Here is a 27,181-nt window from a genome sequence, read left to right on the forward strand (position 1 = left end):
AGGATTTGATGGGGCTGAGAATCAAGCAGTCCTGTTGGAAGCTTCAGTGAGCACGAAGTCAGCCAGTACTGAAGAAGTCACCTAACCTGGCCAGAAGAAGTTGCAGAACAGATTTCTGCAGCAACAGGTACCCCAAGGAGAAATGCCTGGCTAAATTGTGTCTACAGAGAGAGATGATTTCATTTTCAATGAAAATTGAAAAAATTTCAATTGAAATGGATTGAGATGTAGACTACGGGAGAACAGAAATATTTGGGAGAGGATATGAATCTTTTTAGAGGTGGCAAATCAATGGCTAAAAAACTAGAATTTTTTCAAAGAAGAAAAATATTCTGACTTACTAGTCTCGTTTTCCTTGCTATATTCCTGTGCTATTTGTTTGACCTTTCTATTTAGTCTGTGGGTCACAGTCCAGTAACCTCAAATCTTTGAGATAACAAATAGGAAATCCTGAAAAAGAGCACTTTCTCTTAGGAACTAAACTAAGGAGGGGGGTCCTGGCTGTGACTGGGGTTAGGCTGTTGAGGTATAGAGCGACAAAGGTTTTCAGAAATCAGTGTCAGTTGCACCATCTCTGAACTAACACAAGTAATTTGCTCAGCCCTTATAAATGTTTTTAGTCACCTGTTTATGATGCTGCTTTTTTTCTTTGTATTCCTCCTTGCTTGGTACACCTACAGGAACTGTTTGATAGCAGGGAGTAGGGGAATAGTTGGGCTAATGCTGCTCATCAGCCTGAAGCTAGAATTCAGTTTTTATCACTGCCTGTTTATATGGGATGGAGATAAAAATATGTGTGTGTATTTACAGCGCCATGAAATACCAAGTATCCAAGTACTGTAAAACCTTTTCATTTAAGTTTTTGCCTCTTCAAGATGGAAGAGGTCTGAAGTGCAAGGCTTGCTCAACATTGCTTGGGAAACTCACTGCTGAATCAGTTCACGAGCTGTGATTCTGTCGTTACTCAGTGATTTCCATCAGCGTTGTCTTCACAGTTCCAGGAAAAGCGGAACCTCTACTCTGAAGCCCTTGATGCCGTGCATGCTCTTTGCTCTTGTAATGATCACACTTCTGACTTTGCGTATCTACCTGTGCCTGCAGCACATCCGGACTTTTTCCTTTATAAGAGCAGTGCAAAGCAGGCAGGCTGCCACGTCTCTCACGGGAGAAGGGCGAGTTACAGAGTGTGGGGGTGCTGGGGTGCCCTCCCCCATGGCTGCATCTTAACCTGGCACAGGGGAGTGGAGTCACTTCTTGTGGCCCTTTTCTTCAAGTCAACAGTTATAAAAAGAGGTGACTAATTCTTTTTTTTCAAGGGTGCCTGAGTATTTATAAAACAATCAACAGGGGTTTCCTGCCTAGTGGGGGCTTGGTGTTTGCCACAAGTGTCTTAATATTGGGTATTGTGTGCATTATTCATGTTGCAAGGTCCTCTCAGTCCTTTATTTCATCTTGATTTGGTGAAAATTTTTAGTTACTGTTGTGGCAGAAGGATTGTGGCACACCTTGTTAACTTTCAGTTGAATTTAATGGAAAGTTTTCCACTTAGACTGCTGGAAAATATGATCTTTTACTCAGAGAGTAACCAAAACTAAATCCAGTCCTCAAAGCAAATACTTTAGTAGTGACCAGTCATTATAAAGGATAATGAATATGTTAATTTATATATGTAATGATATTGTCTGACAACTTTTTTAAAAAATTGTTGTGTTTGTGGCCTAGAACTTGGCAGCCTGACACTCTGAGTGTTTTCCCAATGATCTGGCAGTTCAGTCTGTTAGCATTTAGCATGAGCAACTGGGCACACCTTTTGTCAGTGTTTTGCTATTATAACAAATATGACATTTTCCCTGCACCCATCTGGATCTCATAGCCTGAAACATTATGGTAACAATGGTAATGCTGTGCTCATCCCCAAAGTCCTGCTGCTCCTTTTGAAATATTGCAGCTATTTATTCCAGAAGAATATGGTAGTCTGAAGAGTCTATTTGCTTTCTCAGCAAATAGAATGCCATAATTAACTCCAATCCCCAAACTGGTTCTCTATACCTGAGTCTAACAGCTAGGTAACACTTCACTGTAAGGAGCAGTTATCCAATTTGATCTCCCATTTATTGTTGCTTAACCTGCTCATATTTCATAACAATTCCTCTTGCTTAAATTGATACAGCTTGTTAAAATCAAAAGCGAAAAATATAGCCTTTTACTGGGTTACATTTGTAATTGTGTAATTTGTTTTTAGCATTTGGAAGAAAATATATATATATATATTTTTGTGTATGTGTGTTGGGCTCTAGCAAAGACGCTGTTTGGCTGGTTTGCCTGCTACTGAGGAGAGGCTCACTGAAGCAGTAATTCTCTTCAGGTCCTTGGCATGAATAGGCATTGCAGCAACAATTTTCCTTTTCTCAAGAACTATTTTAATTGCTTCAGAGCACATCATTGTCAGGACCTGACATGAACATATTTTTGTACGGAAGCAGCAGGAAACTCCACAGTACCTGCAACAATGTTTCAGCATATCTGCAACCTCTCCCTATTTTTGTCATTCCTTCTTTCTGCAACTTACTGATCCCTAAATAAAAAGGAATGGGAAAAGGTAGCCCTTCTGTGTATTTCGGAGGGAAGGTACTGTGAAAAAACTTTATTCATATGGAAGCACATGTGGTTTTTGAAATAGAACATTTAAATTGTGCAGTGCTCCATAAGCCATTTTTACTCTACTTCAAACATTTTCCTGTTTTGTTTGTAATGTGTATGTTTTCTAGCTGACCATTGCACAGATCAGCAAATCTTCAGTGCATGCTCTGAAAGCTTTTCTTTGGATTGGTTTTCATTATGGCCCTATTTCAATTCTTTACAATCTGAAGAAAGCCTGCATTCATAAGGATTACTGCATCTGCAAAGGATGAAGAATAAGTAGGAATGATGAACTCCAGCAGTCATGAATGGGAAGATTGTCCCAGGCATTTATTCAGTTGTCAGTATATTGTGGAGTATTTGGGCTGAAAAAAATGTTAGCATTGGGTAACATACTCCTTTTATTAAAACACAGTAGAGTACTCAGAGAGGGTGTATAGTCCAAGACACACTAGCACAGCACATGCTGTCTCTCTTCCTAAGTGTGATTGATTTGTTTATTTCTCATTGAAAGCTTGTAATTTTAGATTTTAATTCTACTTTGCACTGCTAGCTGTGCTTACCTTATCAGACAAACCTTATCAAAAAGGTGCTTTCAGTTCTGAGTGGGATGCTGCACTGTGTATGGCAGGAGCACTGAATGAGGAACACGAGGAATACTCTGCTGTGCTTGCTCAAGATCAGAGTTGATTATGGAGTCTGAGATGTTCCCTGTCTCTCAAATATAAATAGTACTGTGACCAAGAGTTGTGTGTCTTCCAATTTGGCCTTGATGGGGTAGGTGTTGGTAGGTGCAGACTTTTGTCCATGATGTTTGGATAAAGCACTTTAGCAGTTCTATTCTCAGTGGTAAATCTCTTCTGCATAAGATGTTAATCTGGAGTAAATGACTGCTGGGCACTTGCTGTACTCTCAGGTGGCATGCAGCTCTTCCCAGTGCTCCATCACTGGAGCAATTTAGAAATATCTCCTGTTAACAATCTGGTTCAACTACAACCAACACTGCAAATAGATAAAACATAGGAAGCTAGTACAATATAATTTAAAGTAGAGAATTACAGTGAAATTGTTCGGCGTTTGGAGGGTATGTGTGAGTAGTGTGTCTGGTACAGGCATGTCTTGAGTGCCTGGGGGTTCTGATTCCATTGGCAGTAGCTGGTTTAGCAACTGCACGAACCAAATATATGTAGTAAAATTACAGCATTTCAGTGAGTGTCATTTATTGCACACAGTATTAATATTCTGCTCTGAAAAAGGTCTTCTTGCCTTTGAGACTTCACTATGGAATCTCTTCTGGTTGAGTCAACAAGCAAATATAGCCAGACTTCGATGCAGCTACTGAAGTGGTGAATGCTAGTGGTGCTTTTTGAAGACAATCTTCTCTGAACAGTATTTTGCTACTGGTAGTTTGATACTGACAACTCTTGCATGAAGGCCCTTGAACAGCAAACTAAGAGCTTGAAAACAGCAGCAGTTTCAGACAGAGGGAGAGAGAGGAAAGGAAGCAAGCAATGGGGAAAATATCTTGATGAAGACACAGTGCTATATAAACCACCTAGGTGCATATTTTGAACACTGTTTTCTCTGGATTTTCAGAGAAGTTATTTTGTACTTGCCGTCTTTAGGATCTTTGCTAGTGCTAGACTTGAGCACACAGTGGTGTGCTTTTTTGCAGTTCTCTGCTAATGTATGTGTGTTGCCTAGTTTGACAGGAATTGGTGTGACTGCGTTTCCTGATATCAGGACATCTGTGATTATTGCTCAGAGATGTTGTTAATTGAATATTTGCACTTCTTTAGACATCAGTTGCCCAGCTGTTATCTGTCAGGCTGGATTTGTATTACTATAGCCATGTCATAGATAAAATTATTTTCATGTTCCTACTTGATGATTTTGACAGGTCACACTGAAGGAACTGGACTGTATAGTATGGTTGTATGAACCAACTTCCATGCTACTTCTGGCACAGAAAATTGAATAACAATGTCCAATATAACTATACCCCATGTTCATGTAGACTCCTAGGATATTTCACCAGGTCTCTGGATACTGAAAAAATAATGACTGTCATACTCATACTCTGAAAGTGTATCAGATCAACCTGTGCACTGCTTCTCTCCATCCTAAGGAAATGTATCATTGTTTGTGCTAGTGTGCCTCGCCTGTGCTTCAGCTGCACTAGTCCAACTTGTCCTTCATCTGAGACTCAAGGGTATTGTGTTTCCAGCAGCAGTGAGGAACAGCTCCTGGGTAGTGTTGGAGATGGTGTATCCAAAATAGGAAATCACCTGGAACAGTTGACTTGAAAGGCCTGCTTTACTCATGGTGGTGTCTGTTAGCTTCTAGCAGAGAGTTTACATGTGGTATATCAAGCTGTTATCATGTAATGTGTTTCTGTAAAGTTTTCTTCCTTCCTTCTGTTCTTTGGGAATGTAATGGCTGCTCCAGAGGTTCACATGATCATTAAACCCTGAGATGCATTTGCAGAGCTTCATCTTGCAGGAAAGGAGTTGTGGCAAGGAACAAAATCTAAACCATTCACTGAAGTTTTCAGCTGTTCCTTCCCGATGCCCGCAATTGGGATTTTCTTTTCTTTTGCTCCCACATATGCTCTCATGTATCAGTGGAACTTGGAAAGCCCACTAGTTTTCTCAACCAAACCCCTAAATACTTATTAGTTCTAGAAGGCCAAGTCATGTCATGTCTTCTGGTGAAAAGGGACTTGTGGTTGTTGCCATCACCTGGTAGCTCTTATAGGCTCAGCCCTGGAATCTAGCTCTGCAAACAGCATGGCTTTACTTGAAGGCTTTGTCACTCCTGGAAGAGAGCCACCTTGCTGATATCCCTAACAAATTTCAACAAATTGGACATTATTCTAGTGCACAGCTACCTTCTGTGAGGTGTAGCAAGGCTAATCTTAGAGTAAATCCAAGGCATGTGTTGGAATGGGGCTGGGTTTGATGTTTGAGCTATCTAACCCAGCGCAGTGTTCTCATGTTCTGCCTGTTGATTTCTGGGAGTAGAGAGCAATTTTCTAAAGCAAACTGAAATTAAGTTTATTGCGCTGCTTGTGCAGAGTGGAACACTTCAGTCTGCTTTAGAAAATTGTGTTCTGCCGAGAAACATGCTATTGGAGTTAAGATGAAGAAATGATACCAGTGATGGAGGGAATAGAAAAGCCAGGAGATGCAGCTCCACGCTAGTTTGGTTACAGCTTCTTCGCACTTTGCTTCTTGGGAAGTGTTTTTATCCTTGCTTTGTTGCCAGTCTGTTTGCTGTCACCCAGCCCTTTTCCTTGCTCTCTCTGTACCACAGTGCCTTCCCTGCCCCAGCATTCATGAGTTTTCTGGTGTCCCATGAGTCAGTGTTTTAGTTTTGAGCAAGGCAAATGTGGAAGCCTAGCTAAATATACAAAACTGTCTCTAATATTTTGTAACTAATGACAGAATTGTGATGGAAGCCTCTTTGGAAATATTCATAACTTTATTTGGATTTTTTCTTCCTAGTGTAGTAAGTGTTTAGCTGTTTTAACAGCATCTTACTACTTTGGTTTATTTTTTGTTTAAGATATATTGACTTTTTTTTTTTTTAAATCCCCTTTAAAAATCTTGTATGGAGGTCTCTAGTTAATCTTTTACAGTAAATTTATTTTAAAGCACAAGCATCAATGAGGATAGGGCTTAAGTCTAGCAAGATAGAATTATACAAATTTTATTTGATAGAACTTGCCTTGCTTTCATGAGGCATTTTCTCAGAAACTGGAACTGTGAAATGTTGTTGACAGAAATATTTTCTACTCCTTGTCTGAAAAAGAAATCAAATCACTTTTTATGCAATCACAACTTTTGCAAAATCCACAGCGGTATTAGTTGAGGATACCACAGTGACTGCTCAGCCTGTCAGTATTGGGTTGCAAAGTCTTGATTCTTGCTGACATCTCTGCAATTTGTCTGGCCTTAATATTTAATAAGCCTCATACTCTGCAACCTCAGTGAGAGCAGTTCTTTTAAAAACCACCTTTTACTTTTGCCAGAGTTCTTACCAGACTCTTTAAAGTTAGAGGTGTGCTTGCAACACCGTGTATGATGGGTAGAGCAGTCATCAATTTCGTGGCTCCATGCTCCTGTTGTATTAAACTTTTAAGTTTATTTTGCAGAATGAATACTTTGTGTAGCACATTAGGACCTTGGGTTTTCTCCTGATCACTGGGGGATGTGGCAAGGCTCAAGTTGCCTTTTTAGGAGGATGAGTATTAGAAGTGTCCAGGTAGTGCTGCAGCCTGCATGTTGTGGTTGTCTACCTGTTGCTGAATGGTTCACTGGGACCTAGATTTTCCATAGGGAACAGAGGAGTTGAATATCTGTCAGTGAAATGGCAACAGTGAAAGCAGCAGAAAAAGGTCTGCTGATGTGCTAGAAAAAAGCAGCTGAGCCTGATCCATAAAGACAATTTTTTTGTGTTTCTCTCTAGCAAAAAACCATGGACAATCTTAGAGAAATATTGTCTGAATAAACTTGTTTTGGCAGCATCTATGAACATAAGGGCTCTTTCATCCCAAACTTCTGATTTCAACTTTGTTTTTCTCTTTGTATACACAGGAGTCAATTTTTAGGATTGAAATCTGCAGTTTCCCACTAGCTGGACTTACTTGTCATAGTGGAAAGTATTCATCCTTTGTGTTGTGTACTCCAAATTTACCTCTCCCAGTTTTTGGACAGTCTAAGTGAAAAATCTGACTTCCTTCAGTCTGCAAACCCTCAACCAGTAAAAAATAGTACACAAATTAAAAATTTATTATTACATTGGTGTATTTCACCAAGGCAATCCATGCTATAGGTAATAACATTTTGATTTACTTTTGTGTAAGAAGCTGCATAGCTGAAATTGAAAAGCTCTGTTATGTGGTTTGGGAGTTTTCTAAAACTATTCCAAAACATTTCAGTCTTTAAAACCACAGAAGTGGCTTTTTTTAGGTTTCAAAAGTGGTTTTAGCAAGCAACATTCAGCTGACATCTAAGGTTAAAAAAAAAAAAATCCTTTTTTTTTTTTTTCTTTTTTCCCTGGAGGCTTGAGTAAATTTTTGCTCATTTCTTTTTCTCTGTAGTTATGACAGTTGTAAGTTGTGAATGCTTTGTTCTAATAGGTCTTTAAATTTTGAATCTGGACTTGAACATTTATATTTGTTTGTCAGACTTAAGTCAGTTCTAACTCCTCAACACTTTGTTTTGCTTGCAGCTGTACTTTCCTTTTTTCCCCACCCATCGTGATGAGCAGCCTGAAAGAGAAATGTGTGGGAAGCTGCTGCAAACTGCTAATGGCTTTTAAAAGGCAAATCGTTATATCAGAAATCTCTTCAAGTGCAACAGGGACTTTGTGTCTAAAAAAATGAACTTCATTTAAAGCACATCTGTGGCTTTTTAAACATGAATTGCACAAAAGACATTCAGTGTCTGCCTATGAGGTGTATATGAACTCAACTCCAATACTTCAAGACATATTAAAATATGTCTTCTGTGGCGTAAAAAGTATCATGTTGTGCTGAAAATGCTCTGTTGAGCTGGAAGCCTCAAGCAGTGGGTTGAAAGGAAAAGTTATTTACCTTCTGACTTGATGCTTTGAGCAGCAAGGGGAGAAAAGGGAAATCCTAGGCTGGTTTATCTTTGTTTTAATGCTTGGCTGCTTGGAAGAGGAAGAGATGACAGCTGTGTTTCCTGCTGGCTCTGGGCAAGTGCCATTCACCACTTCTAGTGGCTTCCCTAAATGTCAAGATATACAGAGTGCTGGTACCAAGCCAAAGCTTGGTGGAGGAAAAACAGGAGTTGCAATGAGTTGCTCTAGACACTGAAGTAAATCTGAGGTCTTTATGTGTTAGTTACTTGTCAAGCTTTTGTGCTGTAAGGATATTAATAAGTGCAGATATACTGCCATTTAACCTGCAAATTGACATAGTAGAAAATCTTGGAATAATTACTTTTTAAAGTTTCAAAAGGAGTATCTAATTAGTCATCTATCTCTTAACCATTTGTCCAAAAGCAGCAGTACTAGCACATAACTAAAAAAAAAAAAAAGAAGAAAAAAAATCCAGTTGTGTGCTCTCCAAGGTAGCTCTCTCCATAGCTCTCTCCATGAGCAGTGTTGATGGATATAGATTGCCTCAGCACTTAGGGCAGAGTGGAATAACATTTTATCTATACATACCATTGTTCTGTGGGTTTTGGTTGTTTTTCCTGTGGTTTGGGATGGCTGTGGCAAGCTGGACAAAATGCATTATAATATATTGCATGCTGCTGTCACTGGCATTTGTATTATCCTGTCATGCAATTTTCATAGTCTTCGGAGAAGTGAAATTGAACAGAAGCCAGAATTAGCTGATACTGTATTTTACTTGAAAAGTCTAAAGGGGAAAGTGGAAAGAAAAGGCTGTGAAGTTTACAGCTGAGCAGTGATGTGGCAGGTTACTTAAACTCATGTATGCAAAAAGGGTGAAGGATGTGCATGGTGAGCTTGGTTTCAGGGCCTGCTGCTCTCTGTATTTCATCATGAGCATGGGTGTGGGTCCATCCCATCCTCTAGTTTTATGTTGGAGGCAGTTGTTCATATTTCTGGCAAATGTACAAATTCATGGGGTTTTCTAAGTATCATGTGTAGTAAATTATCTAAAGAGCAAATTTTGACTTAAGCAAATTTTCAACTGAACTGGTTAGACAGTTTTATTGATGAAACTGGATATTTTTGAACCCATATAAATCATGTCAGGAGAAAATTAAGGAATTTTGGAGGGTGTTCTGGTGATGCTTATCTGAAAGAGCCCTGAAAGTGGTGTGGTATGAAAAAAGTGAAATGAAGATCCTTATTCTGGCTTGTTATCCTCCTGACAGAGTACTCATCTACCTCAGGATGCAAGAATTGCTTTATAGTGAATGTTTGGCACACGTCCAAACCTAAAATTTTAGAGTTGGGCTGAGAGCTGTTCTGTTGAAACTGTGTGGGGGAAAACCTGCTGTCTTAACCTGAGAATTTCTTATGTTTGTTCTTGAGAATATGTTCACATTTGTTCAAGAGAATATGTAGGGGTGAGGAATTAATACCCAAAAGACAGCATAAGTAAAATATGGTTTACACATTTAAAATGGGTTGTTTGAGGAAGCTCATGGGGTGCACAATGGTTCTGCCCATGTAGGTGGGATCAGCCTTTGGAAGGCAGTTTTAATCCTTACCTTTTTCTGTCCTGCTGAAGGGCCTTGCACCAAACCCCTGTGGTATCAGTAGCTGCCCTGGATGTCAGTGGGTCAGATTATTCCATGTAGCAGCAATTGGCTGCTCTTCATCTCCAGTAAATCTGATTTTATTAGCCCTCATCTGACACCTTTTGCCTAGGAGAAAACATGAAATCATAGGTCCCCATCTTCTTCTGTGCAAGTAGTGAGACGTGCTGGGGTTAGAGTTGAGGCAGCATGTAGAGAAGAGATGAAATGGATGTGATTGCTCGGGCACCCTGTTGGCACCACTGGTGCTAAAGATGTAAGGGATGGCAGAAATGTTAGGCTGCAGCAGCACCTGAGATTGGGAGCAGGCAAGGAGGCATCAGTGTGTAGTGGGAGAAGAGCAAGAAGTTAGTGGCTAAGAACTGTAGGGTGAGATCAGCTGGAAAAAAATGAAGCTTGTGCCAATTTAGGAGGAAAGAAGGAGGGTGGTAACAGGCTGTGTAGGAGGTCAGAAATTGCAGCTGTGGGACCTCTGGACAATGTGCTGCTTGTAAGCAGGCTGAGCTTTTGGCTGGCTTTTTTTGTGACAGCTCAAAGTGCATTCTTTCCTCTTCTCCAGCTCATGGGAATCAGTCAGGAAGGCAGAAGTGTCGTGAAACCGTTCACGCACCGCAGGTGTGGCAGAAGGCATTTGCTGGCTTCTGCAGCTAGTACTAAAACAACTGCTTAAATTTCAAGCTACATGTGAAACCACATAACAGTAGATTCCCTTGCTCCCCTGGACAGTTTTCCATAAGGTTCTAGAAGAGCATTTGCTGGCTCTTCATCCCCCCCCCCAAAGCACATGTATTGGGATGGATGTTAGAACAGCTGTACAGTGGGATTGACAGTTGTGGTGTGGTTGTAGAAGGCCATGGTCAATGAAGTGCCTGTGCTTGGAGTAGTCACCCAGAAAGGAGGAACGGGAAACGTGTGGCTTCTTGGCTCTTCTTTGGGATGTGTCTGTAAGGGGCAGATTGCTTCTATGAGATGGGCTAGATCTTCTGTTGGACTGTGTGTGTTTGGATGCTGCAATAACAAGGCCTCTATGGGCAGACACAATGATCACAGAAAGCCAGAGCTGTCATCTTGCTGCTATTTCTGTCTTTTGGGATAGTGCATTTCTCTGTAAGCCACAAACCATTTTATCTACAAGTGCTGGGTGCTTTTCTGCCCACAACTACAGACCATGGGGCTTGCCACAGCAAAAAATTATTTTCTTGAAAATTCATTTAACTTGAAACCTTTGCCTCTTCTACATGTAGAAGGCTATGTTGTTAGTAACTGGAAAGAGCTTGGTACAAAAAATCTTTGGGAAGAGAGAAGTACTGGAATGTTTCCAGTTGTCTCCAGAACTTTTCTGGTACAGGTTTTATTTCATTTACCTTGCTTAAATTTCTTCTTGTCCTTTTCCTCCTAAGACTTTGCTTTGGCCCCTATCCTAACCAGAAATTCCCAGGAATAGTTTCTAGGATGAAGGCCTCCACACAGTATTTATTACCTTCTACAAATGACCGAAGGCCTGAGGCTGGGATGTCAAAATGTTTAGTAAGAAAACACACCTAGCTGCACTCCTCATAGGTATTGTGAGATCTCTGAACCCAAAACTGTACCAAGATGGATGTATTTCCTGCCCCATCCCCCTTCCTCCTCTCCTTAAGTCAAACCTTCAAAATTAAATGACAGTGTCAGCAGAGAAATTGTTGCTGCTTAATGAGTTTCAATTAGGTTACAGATTGAAGCCTGACTTCTTGCAATGACAGATTAATAACTCCTTCTGCTGAAGCTTTAGTAGGGGGGATAATTATTTTCTAGGTTTTTTTTTTTTTTCTTTTTTTTTTTTTTTAAACTGGAAAGCTCATTTCTTGCTAGTGTCTGAGCCAGGCGCTATTACTGTAAATCTTTTTGTAACAGAAGAACTGCCTGAGCCAGGTGCTGTTACTGTAAATCTTTTTGTAACAAAAGACTTGACATTATTATTTTTCAGACTTTGAGGCACTTGTGGCCTCCTCTTTGAGATATGCTGAGTGTTCTAGCATGCAGAAAAAGCAGTAAGAGAACACAAGGATTTAATAGAAAGCTTTCTTATGCACCTTATACACCATAAAAACTGCTGCTAGTCCTGCTCTTCTTGGTGCCTGGCAGCATGGTCACTGACGTGCCCGGGGGAAGGGGGAAAGAATCTCGGTGTTTGGGGTTTTACTCATCTGGCTTAGAAGTCTGTGCTGAAAGAAATGCTTCAGCTCTGCTGCTGCTGCAGGGGACTGGGACCAGCTGCAGATGACACTCTGTTAGGGAGTCAGTCCTGTTCGAGGGAAGGAAAGGGAGCCACAGTGGGGCAGAGGTTGGTGTCTTTGTGATGGCCCATTGCTGCTCATGCCTCTAGGAACCAATGTGCTATTAGTACATGTATGGCTTTCGCTACTTGGGTTTTATAAATAAGGAGGGAAGTTTATATTTTGAGAAGTATAAAGGAGCTTTTAAAATGTTATCTACAAAGTATTTAACAGCAAATGCTTTGTTAAATGTGTTGCATGAAACAATGACTATTCAGTAACTAAATTTGCAAACACTCGAGTAGAGATTAGTTGCAGACTCTGTAATTTCTGACGAATACCTGTGCCCTTTATAACTGTGGTATTTTATTTCTAAGTTGAGATTGTCTCTTTAACTTGTCTTCTGTGGCTTCTCCAAGGTCTTTCACTGAGGTCATTACCACGGCTGGGGTTGGCTCAGGAGCCTTGACTCATAGTCTCGTGCCTGGACCAGAGGCCACACGTGATTACCACAGATCAGCAGCTTCTTCCAGGGCTGCCTGTCAGTTCAAGCTGTTTGACAGATGCTGTCAGGTTGGGGTGTGTGTTTTGTGGGTTTATGGTTTATTTTAATGCTTCTAAACTTTTTTTTTCCTTTTTTTTTCCTTTTTTTTTTTTCTCTTCTGGATTTTAGATTCTATGGGAGAATAAAAAGAGCAATTTTTCCTCACTGGCTGTCACTTTGTGACATATTTATTACTATCTTTCTGTGGTTCCTCTCTTGCTAATAGGGCCTACTCATCCCTTCAAATTATTTGGAACAAACTAATTTTTCTGGGGTTATAGCTCTCATGTGCAAATGTAAAGATGTAAAGCTGTATGTGAAATTTAATAGTTCTTCGGAAACTAACTTATGAAATTCCTAAGCAATCTTTTGTTTAAATCTCTTGATAGTTGTATTTTTAAATCATTCTTCTACCTTGAAACTGTTCTTTAACCCCACCACCAGTAGGAATGTGCATTACAGAATAAAGCATATCTGCCTGCCCCTGTAGTTCATAATTTTTTTTTTACCATTTTTCCATACATGTATATATATCGCACAATATGAGAAAAGAACAAGATCCCTACGCTCCTGTGAGTTTTTTGGAAGCAAAGGCTGGCAAGAAGGCACAAGTGCACAGTGCACATGTCTGGCAGCACAAAGCCAGCAAGTTAATTTGACATTTGGTTCTGCACAGTGTGCCAAAACCTTTTTTGTGTAATCTGTTTATTTAAACTCAAAACTATGCTTAGTTTTGCTTATTTTAAAAGTGAATAAAACGCTTATTACAAAGATGCCCTTGTTAGCAGACTGCTGTGTCTGCCTACAAGGAGGAAGAACTACCCACTTGTTTACTGTCTTTTAACTTCCTTATCTAAAATAGCCCTAAGACAATGACAAAGCATGACCTGGAATCTGTTATTCAGAAATTTAGGGTTTGGATATCCTCAAAATTTCTTCCAGGCTTCAAGAATTGTCGTCTTCTGCCTTCTTCTCCTGTTGAAAAAAGCTGGGTTTATTTATTTTTTTTTTTTAAATTACTGAAATGTAGTGAGGATTTATCATGTGCTTACACTGCTGAACATAAAATTCTTCCCATTTTTCAAAGTTTGCATCTTCTGCAGCAATGTGACAAGCTGGTGAGTGCCACACAGGCAATATTGCACCATTGAGAAAGTGGTTAATAGATTAGCCATGCTGAGTGCAAGACAGGATCACAGAATCACAATTAGGTTGGAAAAGACCTCTGAGGTTGAATCCAATTTGGGGCTGAACACAAGCACATCAATAGACCATGGCACATGCAGTGCCACATGTGAGTGGCACATGCAGTTGTTTCCTACACACCTCCAGGGATGGTGACACCACCACCTCCCTGGGCGGTCTGTTCCAACGTCTAATTGGCCTTTCTGTGAAGAAATTCCTCCTAATGTCCAGCTTCAACCTTCCCTGGCACAGCTTGAGGCCATTTCCTCTTGTCCTGTGGCTGGTTGCCTGGGAGCAGAGGCTGACCCCCGCCTGGCTACAGCCTCCTTTCAGGTGGCTCTAGAGTGATAAGGTCACCCCTGGTGACCTGGTCCTCTTCTCCAGGCTAAACAACCCCAGCTCCCTCAGCTGCACCTCACAGGACCTGTGTTTCAGACCCTTCACCAGCTTCTTTCCCCTTATCTGGAACCACTCCAACACCTCAATGTTCTTCTTGAGGTGAGGTGCCCAGAACTGGGCACAGGACTGGAAGAGTGGCCTCACCAGCGCTGAGTGCAGGGGAAATGCAGATGCTGTTGGAGGCCTGAGGTTCTGCAGACACTTGCTTAACCCTTCTTCAAGGGCTTGTATAGTGGTGTTCCACTGCCCTCCTGTGCAGGGTAGTACAGTGAATGGCAAGCAAATGGTACAGAGAATGAAATTGCTAATGCTTCTGGAGATGGTATGTAACGTGTGATCAGATTTTTTTTTTTTTTTTTTTTTTTTTTTTTTTTTTTTTTTTTTTTTAATATGCAGTGTTACTGGCTCAGTTCTGGATCAGAAAAAAAAAAATGCTTGAATTATTTTGTACAAGTGTTGGAACTTCCTCAAAAGCACTGTGAAATTTGAAGATGTGGGCTGTGAGGCTCAAAGCCTGACACTGTAATAGGAAAAATACTTTGTCTCTTGGTGTTCAGGCTATTTAAAGTAAAACTTTCCAAGTATGGTATCTTGATGCATGCAAAGATCCAGAAGAAAAATGACCTATGTGATAAACACTATGTATTATTAGTCTTTCACCTTGAAAATACATGCAGGGTTTTCTTTCATGCTTCTTGCCAAGTTTTTTTCAGCTTTATTTCTTTGCCCTTAAGCTGTTAGAAAGTTCAGTTTGGAAGTAAGGAGGAAAAATCTAGACTTTTAAATATAAGAAATCCTTGTTTTTCCCACATATTCTTTGTGAGTATTCTCAAAAGCAAACAGTATTTTACTCTCTATCACCAAAGAAGCTGGTGTCCAGGTACATAAAATGTGCTGTTCTGCCTCTGGGTGGGCTGCATTAAGAGATGACAAACTCTGCCAAGCCAAGACTGGCTCTCACCACTGACGGTGTTGCTCAGCTTCACAAACCTGTCAGTGGTTTGCTGTAGTGTCACTTTGAAAATACACTACTATTGCATTAAAAAAAAAAAAAAAAAAAGAAAAGAAAAAGAGAGAGAGAGAAGTACTGGTATCAAGCGCTTTATGTAATCTATCACATCACCTGCTTTCCTGTACTTAGGTGGAATTAGCTGAGTATCTCCTGGTCACCCCTTTTGCCTGCTTTTGAGGCAGTTGAGGCCCAAGGTAGGTGGCAAGTCAGGGCGGACTGAGGCAGTAAAAGCAGCCCCTTCCTCGTCTGCTGGATCTTTTTGGCTTTTATGATGAGACCCATTGCTACTTCTTTTGCTCTGACTTACTGAGTTAGGTGCGCAGTCTGTCATTTAAACAAAATAAAACCCCAGCTCCAAAGCAACAGAAATCCCCAAGACTTGATCCAGAAAGCAATTAAGGTGATTTTAAAGAAAGTTTTGCAGTATGAAATATCTGTCTGAGGGGCCCGAATGTTCATGGGAAAGACCTTGGGAGGCAGGCTTATCCGGCCCTTTGCTCACAGCAGGCCCTCACAGCTTGGGCTGCTCATTGCCATACTCCAGTGAGCTTTGGCTATATGCAAGGAAGGAGATTATGCAGCCTCTGTGACGGCCTGTTCTGGTGCTTAGCCACTTCATTGTTTTAAAAAACAAACCTTGCCTAATTTTTTTTCGGCTTCATTGCAACAAGTTTGTTGCTTTTAGTCTTAATCACTGTGCACTTTCCAGAAGATTCTGTCCCTCTCTTCTCTGCCTCCCCAGAGAGTAGCTGCAAAGAGCAATAAAATCTCTGCCAAGTCTCCCTCAGTTTGAAGGCTGGAAGGGAAGGACCCTCAGTTTTCAGCACCTGGCTCTTTACCAGAAGTGTATGAAAGAAACTGTATCTAAACAGGTTTGAGCTCACAGATTGATCCACTCCCCTGATTCACGGATCAGGGTGAATTCACTGATCAAGCCGTGTGATGTGAAGTGTGAACGCCTCTGGTCCCTGCAGCCAGCCGCCAGCTGGCACTCCCCGAACCCTCAGGGCTGCTTCAGCAGAGAACTGGGCTGGAAATCACACAGACCACAGCTCTTACCAGATAAAGGTACTCGTGGTTGTGCGTCCTGCTGAACCCGTGTTCTCACTTCAGTGACTTCTGTAGCCAAACAAAACCAAAAGTAAAGATGACATTTTAAATGGTGTATTGTTAGATTGGTGTTGACCGACCCAGTTGCATCAAAGGAGGTTTCAATTGGATATTAGGTTTACTTTATTCACTGAAATGGTGGTCAAGAATTGGAATTGCCCAGGAAGGTGGATGAGTAACCATCCCTGGAGGTGTTTAAAAAATGTGTAGGCGTGGCACTTAGGAACATGGTTTAGTGGTGGACTTGGCAGTGCCAAGTTAACAGTTGGACTTGGTGATCTTAGGTATTTTCCAACCTAAATGATTCTATGACTATGTCTGAAATCTAATATTTTTCATTATCAATAGTGATTTGTTTCAGAAAGGACAAAATATTCCCAGCTTTTAACACCTCATTTCTAGTAAGATGTTCTTTGTGTACAACCTGCATGATCAGCATTGTACAGGCAAGCTGCTGGCATAAATGCTCTGTTAAAAGTGAGAATAAAAGTTGTGCATACAGGTTATTAAGTATTAGTTTTTAAGATAATCCTTCGTAAGAGTCTTTGAGCAATGATGTAAACTTGTCCTTGCAGTAGCTGCCACACCCCAAAATTTTGAAAGTAAGGCCCTCCTCAAATTTTGAAGTATTTGTACCTATTTTTAGCTTTTTCTCTCTTGTGGCAGTCTTGCAATAAAAAGCAGCGCTGGATTTATTTGGCCTAGAGGTTCTCTTTTTGAAGAGGTAGTGTTCTTAAGCAGTCAGAAAAATACTTGCTTTGCTTCCAGGTTCTCCATAAATTCTTCAGCAGTAACACCTTGGGTAGGAGTAACACAGAGTTTATGTACTGATTCTTTTGTATCTGTTCCTAGATTCCAGCAACCATTCATTGCTTCCAAATAAACAACAGAGCTATATTTATGCTGAATTTATGCTTATGTTAACAGCCTATAAGTAAATCTTAGTCTAGGCTTGTCCATTGAAAAATTCCAGGTATCTTTCTTTCTATTCTACTTTTGTTCTCCAGCTGCAGCTCTGATAATTCAGAATGGTTGAAATCAAGGAAGCAGAGAGAATTAGAGGCTGACCTGGTCTTCTGTGTAACACCTAACGGCAGACAGCTTAGAAGGGCATCCTTCCTGATGCTGATGATACATCAGGCTGTGTCTTCTACCTGAAAAGCATTTGGGGTTTTAGTTTTTTGTGATCTTGGGGGGATGACTGAGCTGTCTGAGCTTTGTTAATGTCGCTTTATCAAGTGAGATGTGACATAGAAATCACATAAATCAAGTAACTTTTTAGTGTGCAAAAAGACATGATGTTCATTGGAAAATAGAAAATTCTTCCATAAAGTTTTCTGTGAAAACTTTAAATAATTTTAGGAAAAGCACTAATGACTTCTGTCAAATGAGTACTTTAATGTTTCACTTTAATATCCAAAGCCTGATGGTTTGGGACTATATGATATATGTAGCAGTTTGCCGGTACCTTTGTAAAGTCAGGGAGCTTTCCATTCTTCTAATTCATCTTTTGAACTAACAAGTGTCTAGTATTTTGCTAATGAAACTGGCTGTGGAATTTGTGTGTCTTTCTTGGACCCTTTTTGTTTTCATACATATTTCCTTTAATGACTGAGTTCTGGGTAGCTTTACCCACTTGACTGCTTCTGACAGCCTTTTGCCCCAACAAAGGCACCTGGTCCAGGTACATCCTGGTGCAAGACAGTACTCTGACAGTACAGACCACATGCTCCTAAACTGCATGGTGCTCACTGTAAAAAACTCATCCACTTTGCTATCAATAGGAGGTGTATGAAAATTCCCTGTAGCTGTGCTACTGGGCCATGGGAAAATGAGAATCGAAAGTTTAATTTCAAATGCTATGTACTAGTTATGAATATAATTTTCATATAACTGGTATATTTTATTATAGATGAAAATGTACAAGTGGATTATATCCAGTTATATAGTGCAATCACCTCCTGCTCTCAGGTTCCTGTTCCTAACGCGATATTAATGGGGTTTCCCATCTGCTTTTGCAATGCATTCAGTAGGGGCAGTCTCTGATCCTAAGAAGCTACCAGTGTCCCTCTCTCTGTTCTCAGCTAAATAGCAATATAGAATTTGTTTATTCCACAGATATGTGTAAGCTCATCTGTAGTTTTCTTTTTGCAGTCTGATTTACTACAGGATTTCTGTCTGATGCTGGTTAGATGAATTTTTACCACAGTCAGTCTTCTTGATGTATTCTGTGAGCTTAGCTCTTCCTGGCTGTGAGTAGGGTGAGAGCAGCAGAAATCTCAGGCTGCTCACCTGGCTGGGTTGGTGAAGGTGTCTGTAGGCACAACTTGTAAAGGAAGTGGCTTAGAGGTGACTGGCTGCAACCTGTCACTGGGCAGAGCCGTGTTTCTGCCTCATCCATCATGTACAGCTTTAAAATGCTCTGGTGTTGTTAGGAGATGCTTCTATAAATCTGTGTATTTAAATTGTTAGCATTTGAAATGTCAGTAAATAGATTTATCTTGCTTAGGGGATCTCTTCCCATGTTCTCTCTGAATATGTACTTCCCTTTTCTAAATAAAATGTAACTTAAAATTCCAGTTACTTTGGAATGATCATGTTGCTGCTCTGTTCTTAGAGAAGGAAGTCTAGAGATGAGCCTTGTGCTAGCGTCACTGCTGCTATCTGCTGTATCCTCTTGCACTAAAACAGTTTTGTCACTATGGACTTTAGGAGAATGAGGTGTGTTCCTTTGTTAGGTTTTCAGGGGCACAGTTTGGTTACTCTTTGCAGTGTGTCATAACAATAAATCTATTTGGGTTTTTGTTATGTGTGGAAGATTTTTTGTTTGTTTGTTTTACCTCATTTATTTTTTGGTTATTACCTGTCAGCTTCATTTACTATCTGGGAAAACCATGGATGCAGAGGAAGGGTCACAGGGAGCAAACCCAATTGACTACTGACTTGTCAACAAAAGCATCTTGTGGTTGTCTGGAATAAGGATTAAATTGCAGATCATCCTAAGGCAACAGGGGAGCCTTTAGTAAGTGGGTATCATTTGTTCACTTACCAGACCAAAATCACTTTGACTGCTCTTAAATGTTCTCTCTGCAGATGTTCTTTTCTTAGTACATTGTAACAGGAATGGCGCTCTGTTAGAACTTTGTGCTTCCCCAGCCCCCGGCATTAAGTTATGAATTATTTTTGTTACTGTGTCTGATGCATTTGTTATTGGTAGTGTTTTCTGGTTGGATTTTCTCTGCTGCCTAAGTAATTTGTCCTATATTCCTGAATCCCAAATTTCTTATGATTGCTTATTTACACCTTATTTTTGTTTATATGAAATGTGGAAAAGGCTTGCAAATGACATGTAGCAGCTTCTTTGTGCGTGTCATCTCTCTTTTAGTTTTAAAGTTTCTGGAGTACACAGAAGATTGTGCAACAGGCATTGTTTACCTGCCTAGAATCGTAAGACTAAAAACTGCATCCTTGCTGTTAAAATAATATGACAAACATAAAATAATATGGCAAACATCAGCATTCCAGATCAGTCATGGTCACGTGTTTCCCGCAGTCGTCGTTTTCTGGCAATAATCTGTTTGCTCGTTTCTGTCCTAAGGCAGGTGAAATGTATTTGATGCATCCTAATGTTCAGTCTCTCATGTGACTGAGGGTCTACAGTTTTGAAGTGTGAATGAGGGTGAGGAAGACAAAAACTGAAATGGGATCTTTTGTTTGTCACTTCAGTCAAATACCAGATTATTCAGATTCATTGGTAGTTTTGATGTGTTCAGGGCCTCTCTTCCTCTGCAGAAAACTGATTGTAACCATTCACTTCACCGCATTTTTGATGCCCACGTGCTTGTAAAGTTCATGCACGATCCCTTTGATGATGGGAGTAGCAAATCAGCCTGATGGATTTTTACCTCTCTTCCAGGACTCATAGTTGGTGTGATCTTGAGATACGGGACTCCCTCCACGAGTGGCCATGACAAACCATTCAGCTGCTCGCAGGAGGACAGGCCCTTCACCACGCTGCTGGTCAACGTCAGCGGCAAGTTCTTCGAGTATACGCTCAAGGGGGAAATAAGCCCTGGGAAGATCCACAACGTGGAGCAAAATGACATGTTGAGGAAGGTGAGGCTGTGCCATTTTGTATGCTTGGCTAAACGTTTCTCCTTCATCTATGCTTCCCTCCCTCCTCCCCGCTCCATCCCATCTGAACCTTAGGCAGTGTCAAGTGTCAGAATTCCTAATAGTAGCAGCACTTTAATGCTTAATTGAAAAGCACCTTCTGTATTATATCATTGCTGGAGAAACTGTGCTCTGTTACATGTATGTAGTGCTTTCCCAACTTTCCCAAAAGCCTTGGTTTGAAGACTTAATGTATGTTTCTAACATATGTAGAATTCACAGAGACCAGCTGAACAACAACAACAACAAAAAGCAAACACAAACCAAACCAAAACAAAACAAAAAAGAGCTTTGTGCTGCCTTGTATAAATGCAGTATAAGGAGAATGATAATTTCTTAGTGAAAAGTGATTGTTTCCTGTTGTTCTGGGGGTTTTTGTTGTTGTTGTTTGTTTGTTTTTTGTTTTTTCCCCCCTAGAGTTTTAAAATCTGTTTATTGTCAGGAAATAGTTACTGCTTCCACCCTATAAACCATTAAATAAGACAGTCTGGTGTTGGAAGTGAAATTCACCTATTAGCGGTTATTCAGATGTGTTATTTGCCTTTTTATTCAGTGTCAGGAATTAATCACCTTCAGTGTGTATCAAAGCTAGACTTTGAAGGAAATGATTGTGATCTAAAAGTACTTCTTTCTGCAGATTATGAAGAGAGCGTAGCTGTCTATATGTATCTATCTGTTGTAGGTATCTCAAGTTAGCTGAAATGAGTCCTACTCTGGGAGGGCACAGTTGTGGTGTTTTCTAACCTGTGCTTAGGCAGAGAGTCTAGTTAGTCTCATATGTGTGAAGGTCTTCACATTGCATTTTAACTGATGCTTTTTGTTCTTCAGTGTAGCACAGTCCTTCATGGATATCTGGAACCACTACTGAAATACATGGAAGAGGTTTATGATCCAAATTTCTGAAAACCAGTCTTGTATCTGACTTGATTGGCTTACAATAACTATTCAGTGGCTAAACTTGCACAAAAAAGTAATCTAAAATAGCATCTCATCTGCAGCTATGCCAATATCAGGTATCACAATAAGAGAGATCTTCTCCAGCATAGTTTCTACTAGAAATTTTTAATTTAAAATAGGGGACTGTGTTTGGGGCTGCTGCCAGATCATAAGCAACCAATGCAATGACTGTTCTTTCCAGATGCTATTTACCAACAAGGGCTGCAGCTTTTTGCTCCTATGTGCAAATAGAGCTGGCCAATGTTTTAAAAGCTTGGCTTATCTATTTCAGCAAGCAAAAATAGTGGCTGTCAGAAAACGAAGGAGGAAAAAGTCCTAACAATTTGTGTGTGTCTGTTTCTAATTGAAATTTTGTATTTTATTTTTAGGTAACATTTGACCCAGAAGTTTTTTTCAACATTCTATTGCCTCCTATTATTTTTCATGCTGGTTATAGCCTGAAGAAAGTAAGTGCAATAACTTCTGAGGAGAATAGATTTTTTTTTTTTTTTTTAAATATTAATGTGAGATTGCTGATTTGTTCAGGATTGTAGTTCCTTTCAGGCATTTACTTACAGTGAGAAAAATCTCATTTCCTCCAGACATGGTTAGGTCATATTGTTTTAAGAGAAAAAACCCATATATTTTTGAGTATAAATGTATTAACATCTACTTAATTTGTTTTCCTTTGAACTTAGGCCAGACATTAATGTCAGTTTTGTTTAAAGTAAAAGATGTTCTATTATGAATTGTTTTGGTCCTTCTCAAATGTCCAAAATGCAGTAAATTATGCTGGGAAGCAGATCTAACCCTGAATCCCAGTGGCGATGTGCCAGACCCTTAATGGCAGAAGGGCCCAGATTCTGATCTTGCTTGAAGACACCATGAAGTGGTGCTGGTTTCTGTCAATAAGCTTTCTGTCAGTAAGCTACATGTAGAATCTAATGCATGGCACTGATCTGGTTTATTCAATTTATCGAAGTTGGATTGAATTTACAGAGCAGTAATTGAAATGTTTCTCTGAAATAGAGGTGTGTTTCTGTGTATTGATGCAAATGAAGTAGTGCGCTACGTGGTTCTGAATGAGCAATGTAACTTTTCTAAAGTACATCTATAAACCTCTTTTTTCCTATGCAGAGACACTTTTTCAGGAATTTGGGGTCCATTTTGGCTTATGCCTTTTTAGGAACAGCAGTGTCTTGCTTTATTATTGGGTAAGTGAACTCCAGTATCAGTTCCTCTCTACACTAAAGTTTAAGCTGATAAAGCTCACTCTCTCTCTTTGCCTGCATATATATATATTTATATATGTATATGCACACACATTTAGTTTGACAGCTGGTCATGTTGGTTTGCTTGCCTACAATCTCTCACGCTGCTCATATTACTGTGTCCTGTATATGGATATTCTGTATATGAATAACAAAAATCCTGAATTGCATTGGTGACCTTGGCTTGTCTCTCAAAGAATTTCACTAGAGAAATAATCTATTATTCTATAGACTATTCTTACCTCAGAGCTTTTGGCCTATGTATTGCGTTGGGAGAAATATCACCAAGGGGAATTTTGAGCAGGGAAAATTTGGGGGAAAACAGAAGAAGTATGTAGACTCTGTGCTAACTGTGTGAAGATCTCAGTCTTTGCTTACTGGTTTTATATGGTATCTTCTGGATCGTATATTGCTTGGTTTTCTTCATAGGCAAAAGAGGAAAGTTCACTCTGAGAGCTTTGTGCTACACTGTGGCAGTGTCCCATGGTGCTGTAGCATTAACAAGACTGTCTGAAATACTGTTGCTTCTGCTTTCCTCCGGCCTGTCTGAAACACGCCAGCTTGTTTGACTTGGAACGTTTTATCTTCCTTCTCTGCAGGAATCTCATGTATGGGGTTGTGAAACTAATGAAGTTGGTGGGTCAGCTGTCGGATAAATTCTATTATACAGACTGCCTCCTCTTTGGAGCGATAATATCTGCCACTGATCCAGGTAGCTCCATGAACATTTTTTAATAACCTTCCAAAATAACCCCATTGTTAGGATTTTCAGCTGTATATTCACAGGACTCATTTTCAGTTATGTCATATTAGTATCTCTGAAATGCATGCAAATTCTGTGTATTTTGAAAGCTGTTCTCTGCTGATTGGTGACTGAACTGGTATAACATCATGGCATATTTGGAGAAAAGTCTAACTCACCTGTTCAAATACTTAAATATATTTTGTTAATAAGACTGCAAATAGATGAAATTATTGCATTTTCTGGATAGCAAGACTTCCTTTTTCAGCTACATTGCTTGAGGCTGGGTAATTTAAGAGCAACATTTGGAGCTTTTAAGTTCTTTAGGTGGGGGATTTTCTTTTCCTCTTTCAAATAAACTTCATGTTTTACAAGTTAAGGCAGAAGAATGCTTTTCTGGCCAAGTACTTTCAGCTTTTGCCCAAATAACGTAGACATCCTTCAGAGTCAAGCAGGCTCACATTGAAGTCTCCACTTGACAAACCAGTTTGCAGGGCTGGCAAAGTTCGAGGGCCAGGGTGGGGAGTGCTGAAGTGTGAAGCTTGACATTTAAAGCAGTTTATTTGAGGTGCTTAGTGGTGATTCGTGTGAAAATGGGAAGTAGCTCCTGTGATTGAGCTGAGCTCTGAATAGCTGGTGGTTGCATACGATTTATGCAAAAAATCACCATGTGATTTTTGAAGCATGTATATGGGAACATCTTCTAGATTGTGGTCTTTCATCTCAGAATTTTCTTGAAAGAATGATTATAAATATTTAGCACTCCTGTCCTTTTTAAATTATGTGAAAACTCCCACCTGTGGCATAGTGTATCCTAAGTGTAAACACTTAGCATTATTTGTACCATTTTACAGTGGCTAAAATAATAAACCCGTGTCAACACTCCATGCAGCTTTTAAGAGCAGGAAGAGCTGCACAACATTTTGCTTAGTGTTTTATATGGAAAGTGCTTTAAAATAATATCAGGGCTTTGGTAGAAGGGCTTTGTCTGCCCCATGGCCCTTGATCATGGAGGCCTTGCTATGAGCACTGCGCAGATGGGAGGGCAAAAGAGCCGCCTCCTAATGGAGCTGGCCTAAAACTGATGGAGGAATTGCTTACTTGTAGGTAAACACGACTATTGTTTCTTATTTTAGTTTTGATCCTGTACTTCAGTTCCTGAGTTTTGTTGCTTTAGCCAAACTGGAAAGTGTGCTCCAGAGCTCATGCAGTTGTTCCAGTGTTGTTTTCCTCTTTTCTTTTTGTAGTTACCGTGCTAGCAATATTTAATGAGCTGCATGCTGATGTGGATCTCTATGCCCTTCTGTTTGGAGAGAGCGTGTTGAATGATGCTGTTGCCATTGTATTGTCCTCGTAAGTAACCACGTGAACTCCTACTCTGAAATTACTAAATTGCTTTTGGCATTTGTCTAAAATAAATGCATTTTTCGAGAAACATTATTTCAAGTTTAAATGGATTGCCTTTAACTGGATTGATAACCATTGCAAACATTTGCCAAGGCCCCTGATGCACACACAGGCCAGAATGACACACATGGCTTCAGCATGGGATTGTCTCCCTGTAGCTCAGGGAGCTGTTACAAAAAAATCTTCTCTGATGCCACTTCTAACTTATCATTGTGTTCTCTCTTTCTAGATCTATAGTTGCCTACCAGCCAACAGGTGAAAATACCCATGCTTTTGATGCTGCAGCATTTTTCAAGTCTGTTGGTGTTTTCCTGGGCATATTCAGTGGTTCTTTCATGATGGGAGCAGTGACAGGGGTTGTGACAGCTCTGATATCCTTTTTCATGTTTGGTTATTCCAGCTGAGATGGCACATGTGGATATTATCAGGGCTTTCCTGTTTCCCATTATGGCAGAATTGACTCTAGCTTGTTTAATTCTGAGTGAGAAGATGTGATCATATTCATGTGACTTCTTTTCTATAGGAAGACACTATAGGTACCCACAGAAATCAACACTTTCCAATAAAATTGAGGTCATAGTAGAAGTTTTAGTGATGTTGCTGCAAGAAACCAAGAGAGAGCCTTAAACAGGCACATCTTAATAATGTTTAGTTACTTTTTATGGAGTTAGAAAACCTAGTTTTTATTATTAGTCTTGAAAGACATCTCCTATGATAGATGGTACTTGATCCTGTCTTAAGCAAAATCTCAGTTATTTCTAACCCCCACAGCATCCATTGAGTCCCGAATTTAAACTTTTTGCCAGAAATTTGATGTCATACATCTTGGAAAAGATTGTATCTCTATGAGAGTTTAACTTAATAACGTGATGTGCCTTGCATGAACTATTCTGTTCTCTTGATGCTTGTTGCTGCTATTTGGTCAGATCTCTGAGCAAGCTTAGCAAGCATTTTGTGTGGATTTTGTTTTAGGCTCAGGCAGTAGACCTTCAGCTGGGCCTGCTCCAGGAGTCATGATGCTTCCTCAGGAACAAAATTCAGTCTTTGCTTTCTGACCAGCTAGTAAAACCCTATCTTATATATATCCCAGGCTGCTCTGATGTGCTTAGGCTTCTGAACACTGACTGAGGGGTAAAATGTGGTGTTTTGTACAATGATCATGAGCCTGTGACTCTGAAGCAGTAATGTCTGAACTGTATCTTATATACACACTGTGCAGATTTTCCTGCCATACCTGCCTAATGGAAACCCTTTAAGTGTAATGGGGGAGATGTGCTGTTGATGCTTTAGTATTCAGTGTCAGTTCCACTGACCTGCAATCAGTGTGACCCAGAACCACGATTCTTCCTCTGGCTTTTAGGCTACCAGCCATCCATAGCTCTCACTGCTCGGGTTTTGGCTTGCTGGCTGGCTGCTAATTAAGGCTGAAATGCATTCAGATCCACTTTGTAAAATTATGCTTCTGAAGCAGCAACCAGCCCTTGCTTTTTCTAATGGCTGTGCTCAGGAAGGTGATGTGAGTCCGTTCAGAACAAAGCCTCTGTGGTGGCATTTTGTGTGGTGGGGATATTTTTCTTTTTGTTCTGTTTTTGTTTTTTTTCTTTTTCTTTGGTTGTTTTATTATATGACTATTTTCTTTTGGAAACATCCTTAATGTCACACAATGCTGTAGAGGCAAAAAAAAGTTGCATTTTACTATTTTTAGCTGATTAGAACCCATAAATTATGGATTAAGTTAATATTTCTATAGCCTGAAGCACCTATACCTGTACCTCTCTGAGTAAGGGGTTTGCTTCAGTGATGCACTGTCCTTTGAGAACAGATAGAATACTTGGTTTCCAAATGATGCAGATAATATACAAGGACTTATTCTGGCTTTCAGCAAGCTATGTTTTTTAAAAATAGTTAAGTTATAATACCACATTGTATATATTTACTAAATTGCAACACCTGACAGGTTGAAAAGATGAGAAATACAAGATCATGTCTACCAAATAAAGAAAAGAGTTAAGAAAAAATAAATAATAATTTAGTTTCAGTTAACATTTCAATTTGATCATTTATATGAAATAATAAAATGTTGATTTTTTTTTCTTGCTTTTCTCTCACCTTGATCTTCCTCCAAAATGATGAACAAAGATTTTAATTTCAGATTTAATGAAATATTTTGGTATGGTCACTTACAATAACAGCAAGGGGAATAAACAGTTTGATTCACAAAACTGCCAGAAAACACTGGAAA

The 27,181-nt window shown here is 39.9% G+C and overlaps 1 protein-coding gene across 2 annotated transcripts in view; it reads left to right on the forward strand.

Moving 5' to 3' along the window:
• Positions 1-27,181, forward strand: part of SLC9A7 (solute carrier family 9 member A7) — a 72,257-nt gene that overhangs the window by 11,962 nt on the left and 33,114 nt on the right. For both annotated transcript variants that reach the window (XM_040054695.1, XM_040054696.2), the window contains exons 2-7: positions 20,327-20,526; positions 21,909-21,986; positions 22,657-22,733; positions 23,390-23,502; positions 24,780-24,885; positions 25,169-25,310. In XM_040054695.1, the coding sequence (XP_039910629.1) occupies positions 20,327-20,526; positions 21,909-21,986; positions 22,657-22,733; positions 23,390-23,502; positions 24,780-24,885; positions 25,169-25,310 (716 nt within the window). The remainder of the gene's footprint in view (positions 1-20,326; positions 20,527-21,908; positions 21,987-22,656; positions 22,734-23,389; positions 23,503-24,779; positions 24,886-25,168; positions 25,311-27,181) is intronic.

The sequence above is a fragment of the Hirundo rustica genome, chromosome 2, assembly GCF_015227805.2.
Source record: "Hirundo rustica isolate bHirRus1 chromosome 2, bHirRus1.pri.v3, whole genome shotgun sequence".
NCBI classification, from domain to species: Eukaryota; Metazoa; Chordata; class Aves; order Passeriformes; family Hirundinidae; genus Hirundo; species Hirundo rustica.